Genomic DNA, 14,533 nt, shown 5'->3' on the forward strand with positions numbered 1-14,533 from the left:
AATGACCATCTCACTGAACCCTCACAACAACTCTAGGAAACCGGTACAATATTATCCTCACTATAAGCTACACATGTTGAGGCTAAGAGATTCAATAACTTGCTGAAGATCTAATAGCCAACATGTGACAAAGCTTAGCCCCTTTCCACAGCCTGAGCTTAGGTTCCTTTTCCTCCTGCTCTAAATAAAAGAGAAGAAAAGGGGAAAAAGCAGCGCAGGATCTGCCACTTGGAGAAAATGAGGTCGGGGGTTCTACTTGATTGGGAAACTCTGCCCATTGCACTGCTCCCCTCCACCATCTATCTCAGCCTTAGCTTTCCAGAACTCATCTCCAATAAAACAGCAACAGATAGTGGTACCAAAAAAAAAAAAAAAAAAAAAAAATCATGTTTTGGAAAGCTTATTAAAGAGATTTACGTGACACCTTTGTCTTTTATCAGTCCAAACTTATAAAGAGTAGCATGTAAAGTTCTATGGAAAACTTTGAGACTGAAAATGAATATCGTGGCCAATTTTTCAAACTCACCTCTTATTTTTCTTGTAATTTTCCAGGTGTTGGGACTGCATATGTTTGTATCTTTCTAATTCACACTGTCCACATAAATCCTCCAGATTCAGCAGGTGGTTTTCTACCTCCTCAAAACTAGCCTCTAAATGAGCTGAAAGTATATAAGGTCAAAAGAAGAAACAAACGTCAAAAATCAGAATCCTTGATCAAGGGGAAAAGAAAAAGTGTCCAAAAGTTAAAAGTCTGAACCGTTGAGATTGTTCTGCATTTATCTAATATTTTTATTAAACTTTCTTGAAGCAAAATAAAATGCACTAACATTAAAACATACTTCAAATTATCTTTTTTGAGTATATTTTTCTATCTCGAACGTTTTTAAAACAGAACTTTCCAGAATACTTTAAATACTTTATCAACACATCGTAAATCAACTATACTTCAATTTAGAAAATACTTTATTAACCAGGATGAGGAAACAGAGTATTCTGATTAACCTAATGTATGATATCCCAATGACCCCACATACCCCACACGAACTGGCAATTTTCATATGCGAGTACAGCAAAGTATAACTAACACGTGACACCAAACACAATTTAGTATCTGAGATTCCTAGTTACTTCAGCGTCTGTCTGGCCGTGCACGCGACACGTATAAACCTCCAAGGCGCTGCGCAGACGTACAAACACCCAGGAAGCAGCGCTCACTGTCCACTGGTCTTTCAACAACTCAGCTTTGTCTCTAGGCCGCAGAGCTTTGCAGCTTCATTGGAACATGGAGATAATCTGTGTCAAATCCTTCATTTAAAAGATTCAAGCCAAAGCCTGCAGAAATTATTTCAGAGCTCTGCCCAAGGTCACCTAGCTAGTGAAGAGCAGTCAGGAATCAAAACTGAGTGCCTCTTACACAAAATGATTTCCAGTTGATAGATGCGTAAGTAAACCAAGACTTCATAGTCATAGGGGTGAGGACTGGTTGTTTTCTCAGACAACAGAAAAGTTTCAGAGGTCAAAGGTTTTAGAACTCAAACAGCATCAGGGCCATTTACCGAACACTCACCGCATGTGCCAGACACTGGGGTACAAAGATGAAAAAGATAGTCCGTGCGCTCAAAGAGCTTAAAGTAGAGGGCAGGCATATTTCAGTGACAACACTGCCTGACAGAGCTTGGCTTGAGGTGCTGTGAAAACTCAAAGGAGAGGCATCTAACAGAGATGAGGGAGAGTGAGACTCAGCAAGAAATGTGACTCCCACGTCTGGAAGTCACAGCCGTCGGGAGGAAGGGGCCTCGAGGAAGGAGCAAGCTGGCTGTGCAGCTTTCCAGCCTTGGTTTCATTCAGATAGCTACGATACAAGGATGGTGTGTCTAATCCCTTCCCTTATCCACGAGATTGTCACGTCACTTTCTAAATTAGCTTCTGTAGCACCTACATTAGGCCCAAATTCCCTAAATTTCAACGTGTAGTTTCAGGTTTATTAAGATACATATTTTGTCTGTTTTTAATTGATCTGTTTGATCTGGAGATCTATTAAATCCAGAAGCATTCACATTTTCTAATATCCTAAATTTTAACTCTACTAAATGTCTATGCTTATAAAAACTCCCACTTCTATTTGGTAGAGTCTAGGGCTTAAAGACGTGGATTTGGGGGGAAAATAAAATTTTACTGAAAAGTTAAAATGTGATGACAAGTAGTTTAGCATTCCTCTTCAAAGACATTTTAGGTAATGATTTTTATCATATTGATCTATCACTGTAGATCATGGCAAGTCTGGAAAAGACTGATAATGCAGTTCATGACGGTTTTGAATCTATCTACAGGGGTAACATACAACAGCTAATATATGTGACTATGGAAAGCCTAACCAGAAACAGTGTGCAAAATCTAAGTTTTAATCAATGAAAAATTATATCTAAGATTTTAATAATGTCATAAATGGTACATAAGGAGTTTATGTGGCGGGAAAGAGGCAAAATGATGCTATTATGTTAGTTGCTATTTAGATTATTTTTTGTTATTGTATTAAATGGAAAAATGACTAGCAGCCTCAGCCTGGGAGCTAGTGTTACTGGCCCTGAAGAAGCAATGTTCAGCTCATTCTAACTAGTTTGACAGGGTCTTTAAAGAGGATCATAGCTAATAGGATCATTTAAAGGCTGTTTCACTTTGATAAGTGATAAGAACTAGAATAATTACATTTAACATGGAATCCATTCAGCTCTAAGCTACTTGGTTCCTTTAGCATCACGCATGCTATCCTTAGCATACAGGGGGCTGGATAACGGTGAGGCTTTGATATGTAGGCCAACAGCGTCATGTTCCCGTGCTGAATGGCAAACCAAGATTTAAAATGCTCGGGAAAGTCAGTGGTCACTTTACGGCTGCTGCCAAACTCCTATTTATGTTCTCCCCTTTCAAAGTGGTGGCCAGGGACCCCCACTCGCTGGTCACAGCCTACTTTTCCAACCTCACTACCACTCTCCTTCAGGACTGCTCACCACTCCGAGGCGGGTCCTGTGTGTTCCTGCCCCCTTGCCTCTGCCTCTCCTGAGAGGTCTCCGCTTGCCTCCCTGCCCTGCATCTCCCTGGTAGGTTCACGTCAGAGCCCGCCCTGCTTCCAGCCCGCAGGGCTCTCTCCCCTCTTCTGTGCTTCCACAGACCTGTGAACCCTGCCCAGGACTTATACTCTGACATTCTACCGCAAGTTGTGCACTCTTACCTCTCTCAGGCATCTGAGAATGTCTTAAGCGTAAAGACTGTATCTTTGCATCTTTGTATCCCCTAATACCTAGTCTGCTGAATTCAATTAAAAAGGATTTCTGGAGACAGAATGATTCTATTACTCTAAAACATAAAATAATAACCAAGAAAGCAAATCTATGATTCATGTTCATCTAATTTAAATATTAGGAGGTTATCCTAAATTTTGTAAACAAGTAAGGTAAACATGGGCAGAGAACTATGAAAACATTAAACAAGATGGTACTTTGTTATTAGTGTATCAAATCAGGCCCCATTACCAGTGAGTTAAAGCAGAAGAAGCAATGGAACTTTTCCATTTTAACTCTTAACAGGCTTGAAGTCAGTAATAAAATACAGAAGAATTGTATTGATGAACATAAATCTTCTTCCCTTTTTATATTAAAAACTTTTAAAAAACCTCTTTAAATAATAATTATAAGCATATATATGGTATGTATTCTGAATATTTTATATTGAATTTAAACAGGCAGAAATTTAATCTCCCCATCACACCCTACTCATCTCCTGTTAGGAAACGAGTTGCAGATATGAGTCAATCTGGTAACCAGACTTAGAATGCATGTACATAAAACACTAGCAGGCCTCCATGGACACAAATGTACCTTTTTATAAGAAATTCCAGCCTCACCATTTTGCTCGCTATAACAACAGCATATGTCTCATTTAGTGATCAGTGGAAAAGATGGGTGGAATTTTATTGGGAAAAGCCATTTGGGAGAGCCTGACAGCTGTGCAGGAAAGAACGTCACAAATCTTTGGGAGGAGACCATCCCAGAGGAAGAGCCATTCTGCTTGGAATTTTCCTTTGTGCCATTTGTTTCGAATACATATTATCTGTAGTGTAACCACTGACATATGAAGAATGGAACAGCACGTTAAAATTCGTAATTTCACACTTAAATGAGTATTTTCTAGCAAAAATAATTAGCCTCAAGGAACAAAGAAATCTTTGACTGCAAACCCATAGGTCACAGAGGCTGGGTACTAAAGGACCACAAGAGTCTTCAACAAATACTTTCATTACTCTTTGTGTAATAAGGTAATGATGGTACGATAATAAGGAACTTTAAGAAATGCATTAAAAGCCATCATGGAACAAATGAGATCTGTGTAGTATATACTAAAAGGTGTCGAAAGAGAGTTAATGAGTCTCTTGAAGGGTCTAATCTCAGAACGTAACCTGGACAATAAGATAATGTATTTCATGAAACCCTAAAAACTGTGACAGTCTCTCTGCTAGATGCACTCTCAATTTCTGTACAGAGAAAGCAAAACAGGTCAGATCAAAAGAAAGATGCAAGCTCAGTATAAGGCTGTCATTCTCTTACAGCACTTTGTTATCTAAGAATTAACAGAATCATCTGTTCTAGACAAAGGTAACAGTCTTTTTAAGTAGGTCATACAAAATAAACTAAGCAATAGAGATAACTCAGAAAAGCCCTTGACATTTTAGACTTCAATATAGGAATAGGATTAGACTACCCTCTAGTGGAAGTTCAAGAGAATTCAATAAATACTTTTCAAACATTTTACCAGTTTTATGATAAAATGCACAGAATAAGAAAGTGTACAGGATGTGGAGGACAACATTCCCTTTTATCCTTACATACTGTCTTTCAATGTACAGAATACTACATTGTTGTTCTCACCACATCTCATGCTATGGTTTTACATTCTATGCAGGACAAGCTAAATTACATAACATCCATCCAAACCCTTCTGTCAAAGACAATGGATTTATAAATTTGCAAAGGCCAGAGAGACTCCCAGTAGAACGTCAGCATCCTGGTGGCAGTTGCCTGGTCTTGTTCACTGCTGTATCCCCAGAGCCTACAAACGGCACATGGCACTCAGCAGATGCCTAAAACACCAGGCACTGTGCTGAGTGCTTTACACCCATCACATCCTTCAATCCTTCAACTACCCTACGAGGCAGGTACTCTCACCCTCAATCCTGCGAGCAAACTAAAGCTTAGAGAAGTTATGAAACCTGCACGGGGTCTCACAGTTAGGAAGCTGTGGAATTGAGATCCAAATCCAGATTGGAGAGTCAGTCCAACAGCCCTTATTTTCCAATTCCCAGCATACCTTTATCATTTCTTTTTTAAATGATAAGCCTTACCAGTAATTATCTATTACACAGGCTTTTGTAAGCTGGATGGATCACACCCCATTAAAAAAAACATGAGTGGATTATCTGTTCTTACTTAATTCCTGAGGGAGCATGTAATCAGGAGTCATATTTATTAAGCCATAGGACAACACAGCTAAAAGCATCATCAAAGGTTCAAATTGTTCACATCATATTAATCCCTTATTCTTTAATAAGGGGAGACCCTTTAGAGAGCAAGGCAAGACTCAAAGAGTTAAGTAGCCTGGGAAATGGAGGGACTGACTGGATATGGTATTAGATTTGACAATGAAAGGGTAAAAAGTTCAAAGAAGCTACAAGAATCCTAACATATAGGTCAGTTATCATTTTCTTCTAAGTTATTTTTATTTTTTATTATTGCTTGACTAAACCTTGTAATATTATATCAAGGTATTTAGGTGATGACAAGGAGTCTTTGGAAGCTACCCAAAAATAAAGGAATCCACAGTTTATGAGCAAGCATTTAAAACCAAATGATTCGCATACCTAAGAATGATCCATAAACTCATTAAGATGAATTCGCAAAATACATTAATGATACAGATATATATTTATACAACCTACCAGATTTGGCTTCAAAATATTTTCCTGAGACAAAGGCCACAAAAGCAAAAATAAACAAATGGGCCTATATCAAATTAAAAAGCATTTGTACAGCAAAAGAAACCCTCAACAAAACGAAAAGGCAACCTCCTAAATGGGAGAAGATATTGCAAGTGATATATCTGATAAAGGGTTAATATCCAAAATATATAAAGACCTCACACAACTCAATATCAAAACCAAAAACAATCTGATTAAAAAATAGGCAGATGACCTGAATAAACATTTTTCCAAGGAAGCCATACAGATGGTCAACAGATACATGAAGAGATGCTCAACACTGCTAATCATCAGGAAAATGCGAATCAAAACCACAATATCACCTCACACCTGTCGGAATAGCTATTACCAAAAAGACAGTTAACAAGTGTTGGTGACGATGTGGAAAAAAGGGAGCCCTGGTGCACTGCTGATGGGAATGTAAGTTGGTGCAGCCACTACGGAAAACAGTATGGATTCCTCAAAAAAGTAAAAAGAGAAATACCATATGATCCAGCAATTCTACTCCTTGGTATTTATCCGAAGACAATGAAAACACCAGTTAGGAAAGATACATGCACCCCCATGTTCACTACAGCTTTAGAAAAATAGCCAAGATATGGAGGCAACCTAAGTGTCCATCAACTGATGAATGGAAAAAGATGATATATAGATAAACACAATGGAGTATTACTCAGCCATAAAAAATAATGAAATCTTGCTATTTGCAACAACATGGATAGACATGGGGGGGTATTATGTTACGTGAAATAAGTCAGACGGAAAAATACCATATGATTTCACCTACATATGGAATCTAAAAAACAAAACGAATAAACAAAACAGAAAAAGACTCACAGATACAGAGAACAAACTGGTGGTTGCCAGAGGGGAGGGCAGTGGGGTAGCTGGATGAAATAGGTGAAGGGGATTAAGAGGTACAAATGTCCAGTTATAAAATAAGTTAGTCATCGGGATGTAATGCACAGCAAAAGGAATAAGTCAATAATACTGTAATAACTGTATTGTGGCAGATGGTTACTACACTTACAATGGTGATCAATTCATAATGTATATAAATGTTGAATCACTATGTTGTACACCTGAAACTAATATGTCAACTACACTTCAATGAAAAAAAAGAATCAAATTATTTGGAAGTGACCATCTAGAATAGTACTTCAGAGAAACCTTTAGCTTTAATTTGCCTTTAGTGGTCAATGTTCTCAGATTAGTAAAGAGAGAAAATTCAAGTGAGCATTTGGGAAGCCTGCCCCATTCATTTAAGAAGCCAAAATGAAGTTTCTAAAGAAGACGGTATTATGTCACTAAGTATCATTTTTTCAGGATATAAGAATCCTAATTGAGAATGAAAATACAGTATATTCTACCTTAAGAAAAACTTATATATACTGCATGTCCTAAGCAGAATTAACTATGAAAATAATTAGAATTGTGGCAAAATGCATTTAATCAGAAGAGTGGTATCAAACAAATAACATTTATAAACAGAATTTACTCTCAGCTGGAAAGAAAAGGGGGGATGGTATCAGAGGTGAATATCTCTGCAAAGAAATACATAACCAATGAAAAGCAAGTGACTCAGAGAGATACAGGAAGAGAAGCTAAAAAGAAAGTGGCTAAAAGGAATATTCCAAATATCTTGGAGGCTTTTTCCATCAGTTAGTTATCAAAGCCTTGAGAAGAATCATTCCTATACTTGCAAGAGGGAAATAATGCAGAGGGCCTTCCTCCTAAGACCCGGGATCTCTTTTCCACACCCTGCCTTCAGAAATAACAGAACCCTAAGGCCAGGGTTTCAAGAATGCAATTCATGAGGCCTACTGACAGCTGCCACCCTAACTCCCTCATCCCTCATCAACGTGACTGGGATCCTGGATTCACACCTTATTAACTGTGTGACCCTGAGCAAGTCACAACCTCTCCAAGGCTAACTTTCCTTAGCTGTAAAGTGGGATAATAAAAGCTACTTCTGCAGGGATCTTGTGAGGATTGAAAATGTTTGTAAAGCACCTAACAATCTCTGACATATAGTGGGTGCTATAAACATTAGCTATTGTTATCAGCAATAGCATTCCAAATACCATTCGTGTCTATTTTATTCACACACACACACACACACACACACACACACACGTTTTATGATTTGCTAATTACTCACTTTGTAAATCAGCTTTGTTTTGCCTTTAAAAAGGCAGTACTGAAAAACAGAAGAGATGGTGGGGTATCCTTACCTCCTTACCTATTAAGACTGGGTCAGGTTATCAGCTCAAGAAATTCAACTCCTACGTAGATAACCCCTACCTCTTACTTCACTAAGATCTTAAGCTTGGTTAGAAAATAATAAGCCACAATATTATCCTAAGATGTGGCAACTGTCAAGCATAAAAGTTAATTTTCTGAATATAAACTCAAGAAATAAATATCAGCATAATTCATCCCAATGAAAACAACAAAAAAATATAAACTTCCACAAGGTATAAATTTAGCCAAACAGGTACCCTCATTTAATGAGGGTTTGATCTCTCATCAGTTTAAAGAAGAAAAAAAAGCATATTTCAAGACATGAAGCTCTGAGCAGACCTAATTTTAAAAGCAACAACTTCCACAGTATATCCTTTAGTCATAACAAAGCCACGCTAATCCTTTTTAGTTCCTACATTTACACTTTTAAACAGAGACCTAAAGTCACAAAGACCACCCTGAGTCGCTTTAAAGAATCAATAAAATTATATTTTCTGAGCAGAAATGAGGCAGAAAAAGTTAGTGGTATATTTTAGAAATCACTTCTACACTTTAAATCATCGTTTTCTGTCAAATCATCAGTTAATCAGAATATGAAATTAATTAGAACTATTTCCCCCCACATCCTGTTAAGCAATAATTTAATGTAGTCTTAGAAAACTTTGGAATTACACCAAATTATTTTCATTCCTAGAAGTAATGTCCAGAGGCAAACGTGGAACTTACTCAGACTTGCCGTCAGGGATTCTAAATCTGCCTTTAGGCCCGGAAGCTGCCGAAGCTGCTGCTGTAGCTCTATCAGGCTCGCCTGCTTCTTCTCCCAGTGCGCGGAGAGCACGACAACCTCGCTGTCAACCAGCTGCAACACGGAAGAGGCGGGGTAAAGTAAAACCAGACTGCAGGCACAGAGATTACAGCCAGCATGATGAGAGTTAGCCCACGTTATCTTCAAAAACCCTCCTACTGAGTACAGACAGCAGGATACTACTCTAAAGAGACTGGAGCTGTTTTCTTTCTGAGAAAAGAACCACCTCAACATCCAGCGCAGAAAACATCAAATTACAGCTTTTATCAGTGCATCTTAACCCAGGAAAGAGAAAGGTCAGCAGTGGCCTTAGAAGTCACTTCTAACTATACCCTATTTTTAAGTAAACCATGTATTTGAAAATTCAAATCTAGAAAAAATAAAAAACAGCCACTAACAACCGAAAAGAAAACAAACAAAAACAAACCCAAAACATAATGAATGGGTAATTATTTGTTTTACAACAGGAATTCTTTTAAAAGAAAAGTTCCCTAATGCGTTTAGAATATATTATGATTCAATTTACATTTAAACAGGAACACTCACTGCATAAAGTAAGATAAATGGTACTTGTGTACGGAGGAATTACTGAGGCAATTATCAATTCCAGAAAAAGGAGAAAAGGATTTATACTAACAAAGAAGACATTCAGAGGTGAAAGGCTCCCAACAGCAGGGCTGTGAGATGCCAGACTAGCCTGAAATAATTCTAACTTGTTTTCCTGAAAACTGTAAAGACAATGACAGAGAGCGGTTTCTCCCAGACAATTTTGTTTTGGTTTTAACATGGTGAGAGAGGAAAGGACCTAGAATAAGACTTAGAAGGAGCATGGAGAGGTTATCTTTTGAAAACATCACCAATAATAAGCAAGAACTGTGAAAGATACCCATGTTTTGTACAATAAGGACTTCAAAATTCATAACAGAAGGAAGTATATTTGAATTTTATATGTAAAATCAGAGTTCATAGTTAACTTATATTAAAAAAGGGACAATTTACGCATCCCAAGATTAAGATTCTTCAAGAGCTGAAACATGAATACAACTGATTTTTACTGAATCTCACTAAAGAAAGAACTTTTAGAGGAATAAAAATATCAAAATAAGATACAAAATTACTTGCATGTGGCGCTAGATCATTTTAGCTTCTACATTTTAATATTCTAGGAATTCACAACATTGAAATAAAAAAATTAAGCTACAATAAAGAGGTTAGAAAGCTGCCCTGTTTCCTCACATTATCCCCACTTCACGCACACCTCCCCATTGTTAGTCAGCCCACATTGGAGGGGTAACCACATCATCCCACATACAAGCCTCAGCTGAGCTGGGGAGGTGACACCAAGTGCCACTCCAAGTGCATGTCTCATTAATTCTGTATACTTAAAAATGCCCGTGCCAACCAGTTTTGTAAAGATCCTGAAGAGGAGTTTAAAAGATACTGAGCATTGCTAACAGACACAGCTGTGACGCAATAGTAAGGAAACTGGGCTTGAAACAAGGATCCATGCCCATAGGGTTCATCTGTAATATCCAACAAGTTTCTACTGACCGCCCACTCTTTGCCCAGCCCTGTTTCAGGTACTGGAGATACCATGGTGAACAAAAGAGAAAAAAAAGATCCCTGCACTCTTGGTGCTTTAGTCTGGAGTAGGTCTCACAAATTTTCTTAACTGCAGTTTTTAAATTCTAAAAAAGAAAAAATAATTCCTGTATCACAGGGCTGAACTGATGATAAGAAAGATATTTTTCCTGGTACATGGCATATTTCTTTAAAAAGTTTGTTAAATCTTAATTACTCTGGTTAATTATGTTAAAAATTTGAAAAATCTAGAATAAACAATTTTTTAGATATGAACCATTTCTTACTGAAAAGTAAAGTGAAACATACTTAAGTATTAAAACTTAAGTACAGTATAGTTCATGTTTTCCACAAAATTGAAAATTATATTCTGTATATAGAATATAAGAAGCGTGCATAGAAAGAATATATCAGAATACATTAAAATACTATTTTAATTTAAAAGAATGGGATGTTGAATAGATTCTCAGAAATCATTATCAAGTATAATATAATAATACTAAAACATTTTGAGCATTTCTATGTGCCAGGACCTGTGCTAAGCAACTTACATATATTATCTCATTTAACTACACAGCAACCTTGTAAACAGAGCAATATTACCACTTCCATTTTTACAGAAGAAGAAACCAAGGCACAATGAAGCTGAGTCACTTTCCCAAGGGCCACAGAGGACCTAGATTCAATCCCAGGGAATTTGACACTTAAGCCCATGCCCTTAATTGATATTCTAGGGATTGTGTATAAGGGGACATGAAAGGAAGAAGTGAAAAGCTAGCAAAAGAAAAGGTTCTGAAAAACTGTACTTCAACTTTACTTAATAAGAAATGAGCTATCTCCAGAAGGCCAATTTTTCTCCTCCAAGTAAACAATTCTGAATAAATCCAGATTTAACACCAGGAAATCAAGTTTAAGTAGCAAAACAAACCCATAGTTTGTTGCCCAAATTACAAGTCGTTCCAAAATTCCTTCTGGTGGACACTGAAGTCAGGAGAACAAAGAAAAAGCAGGGATACAAGTAAATGGGTAACATTAGGACCTTACTTTGTATAAAACAGTTCTGTGTTTTGGGGGTACGTTATTTCATGTGATTTTCAAACAACTTTGGTAAGCAGTGTAAGTGGTGTTATACCATTTTATATGTGAGGAAACTAAAAATAGAGAGACTCCGTTTATCTGCCCAAGGTCAAAATGTATTACTGCAGAAAGTAGGCATTCCCACACCCAGTACAGTTCACTTCCCACCACAGGCAGAAGAGATCCAACCTGGAACACAAAGAGAGTGAAGCATGCCTAATTTAAGCAGCTTACGCACCAAACTGTTAAAACATGAATCTTAAGAGTTCAATTTGAAGGCAAGCAAGTATTTCACAGTAATAAAAATTATAAGCAAATAATGCACTGGAAGTCTAACTTAAAAAGGTGCCCTCGGAATCTAACCCCTAAGTCACTATCAATTATGTACTCATTTATATATTGCTAAGGGAGGAAAAAAAAAAAAATCAAAAAACTTGTTAAAAAAGAAAAGAAAAAACAAAACTTGTGGAAAAAGTCTAGACAACAAAGTTACCATCGACCAAACTGTCTTCTAAGATATTGCTTTGAATTTTAAGACTATATAGTAAGAATTAGTTTTAAAGTAATTGAGTATAAAATAATTTGTCAAAGAAGACTGAATTGTCCTTAGGTATATTTGCCCTGGCAGGTTGATACTCTTTGGTTAAAGGCCACTAAAGACACATGAGCATGGCCTGACAAAACAAGCACATGATAAAACACTTTGCATGTTAAAGATACACATTTTAAATATTTACATGTCTCAACAATACGTCAGAGAGCTTTAAAATAAATTTTCATTTTTAAAGCTGAGAACTATATTTCTGGAAATCAACAGAGGCACTTTTGATCAGATATGGGTCTTAAAATAACCAAATACTCGACTATGAATAAATGTAGCATTCAGCAACAGATCTTACAGGAAATTCTTTCTCCTATATATTTTATTATGAAACACTTCTTAAAATTAAAAAAATAATAATTTTTGTTAAAGCTCCTCTACAGGACTTCCCTGGTGGCGCAGCAGTTAAGAATCCTCGTGCCAATACAGGGGACACGGGTTCGAGCCCTGTTCCGGGAAGATCCCATATGCCATGGAGCAAGCCACAACTACTGAGCCCAAGAGCCACAACTATTGAAGCCCGCACGCCTAGAGCCCGTGCTCCGCAACAAGAGAAGCCACCTCAATGAGAAGCCCATGCACCACAACGAAGAGTAGCCCCCGCTGCAACTAGAGAGAGCTCACGCGCAGCAACGAAGACCCAACAGCAGCTAAAAATAAATGAATAAAATTAAAAAAAAAACACCTCCTCTACAGGATATGGTCTTCACTGAATATTGTGGGATTCATCCATGCTGATACATGTAGGTATAGTAGTTCACTAATTTTTCACTGCCATATGGTATTTGATTTTATGAATACTAATAATTTACTCTATAGGTGGACTTTGGGACTGTCTAAAGACGCAACAAAACCTGCTATGAACATTCTGGTACAAATCTCCTGTTGCACACATGCAATTTTCACTAGTTACCAATGTGTCTAAAGTATTGAGCTCCTCACCCCCTGGGGAGGCTCAACAGGGCTGGAGTAAGTAGACCTCCTCCAGCCTAGCCACCCCTCACTTCAAGTACTCTCATCTATTTGTTACATAATGAATAGATGATACCATGCCAATGTTATCTGCTGAAATGTGAGCCATACCAACATCCCCAGGGGAAAGCTTGGGACGCAATGCTACAAAATATCCCTAGGGGCCAAACTGTTGTCTGAAAGGTATGTGGAATTCCAATTTCCACTTCATGGAAGCTCATTTTTCTAACACGACTGTGCCGATGGATTTACACTCCCTAGTTCTAGCTGTTCCTCATCATGTTTCTTCTAAGGGACAACTGTCATCAGTGAATAATGACTGACTGCAGAGAAAATTCACGGCTTCTTAAATGTTTGATAATCTAACGAGTGTGAATTTGAGGTTTTCATTTGTATTTCCTTGACTACTAATCAATTTTGAACATTTTCACATTTACTGGTCCCTCATGTTTTTTCTTCGGTGTAATACCTGGTCATATCTTTTGCTCACTTTTTAATGGGTTACTGTTCTCTTTTTATTGGTTTGTAGAGGTTTTGCATATGTTTTGAACACTAGTCCTCTGTTTTGTGAACTGCTTAACTTTTTCATGGTGTTGTTTGATGAACAGAAGATTTGATAAAAATTATCAATATTTTCATTTATGGTTGGTGCTTATTATGCCTTGTTGAGGAACTCTTTCTCTACCCTGAGGTCTTAGCTTTTCTACTATTTTCTAAAAGATTTATAATTTTTCCTTTCACATTTAAGTCTGATGGAGCCAAAATCTGAACCACGATCTTCAACTACTTTTTTTCAACATCACATTGGAGGTTCTACCCACTGTAAAAAGACCTGAAGAAAGACTGATAGGTTTTTGCTTCTTCCCTTCCATCCACACAAAACAACTCCCACCCCTGAACGCAAATTATTAGAATAAGAGGATTTAGCAAGATGATTGACCATGGGATCAAAATACTACAAGTCAAATACTGCAGGTTTTGGTAGATATTAGGACAAAAGTTAACTTCTATTAAAAACTTGCTAAAACGTTTTACTCTGAATAATTTTACTGAATGTATTTTCTGCATCTGACGATTATATATTTTTCTCTTTTAATTTGTTAACGTGGTCAACGGCGTACAAAAGATTTTCTAATGTCAAACCAACTTTATAATCCTGGAATAAATCTGGGGTGTTTATGCATGGCTGGATTTGGTCTGCCATCACAGCCATATATACAGCAGG

The 14,533-nt window shown here is 37.3% G+C and overlaps 1 protein-coding gene across 1 annotated transcript in view; it reads right to left on the minus strand.

Annotated features, from left to right (window-relative positions):
• Nucleotides 1-14,533, minus strand: part of DTNBP1 (dystrobrevin binding protein 1) — a 119,893-nt gene that overhangs the window by 78,601 nt on the left and 26,759 nt on the right. Inside the window, exons 5-6 of the mRNA XM_036868502.1 lie at nt 8,999-9,131; nt 527-659 (exon numbers count right to left, since the gene is read on the minus strand). Of these exons, the coding sequence (XP_036724397.1) occupies nt 527-659; nt 8,999-9,131 (266 nt within the window). The remainder of the gene's footprint in view (nt 1-526; nt 660-8,998; nt 9,132-14,533) is intronic.

This window comes from Balaenoptera musculus, chromosome 11 (genome assembly GCF_009873245.2).
Source record: "Balaenoptera musculus isolate JJ_BM4_2016_0621 chromosome 11, mBalMus1.pri.v3, whole genome shotgun sequence".
Lineage (NCBI taxonomy): Eukaryota > Metazoa > Chordata > Mammalia > Artiodactyla > Balaenopteridae > Balaenoptera > Balaenoptera musculus.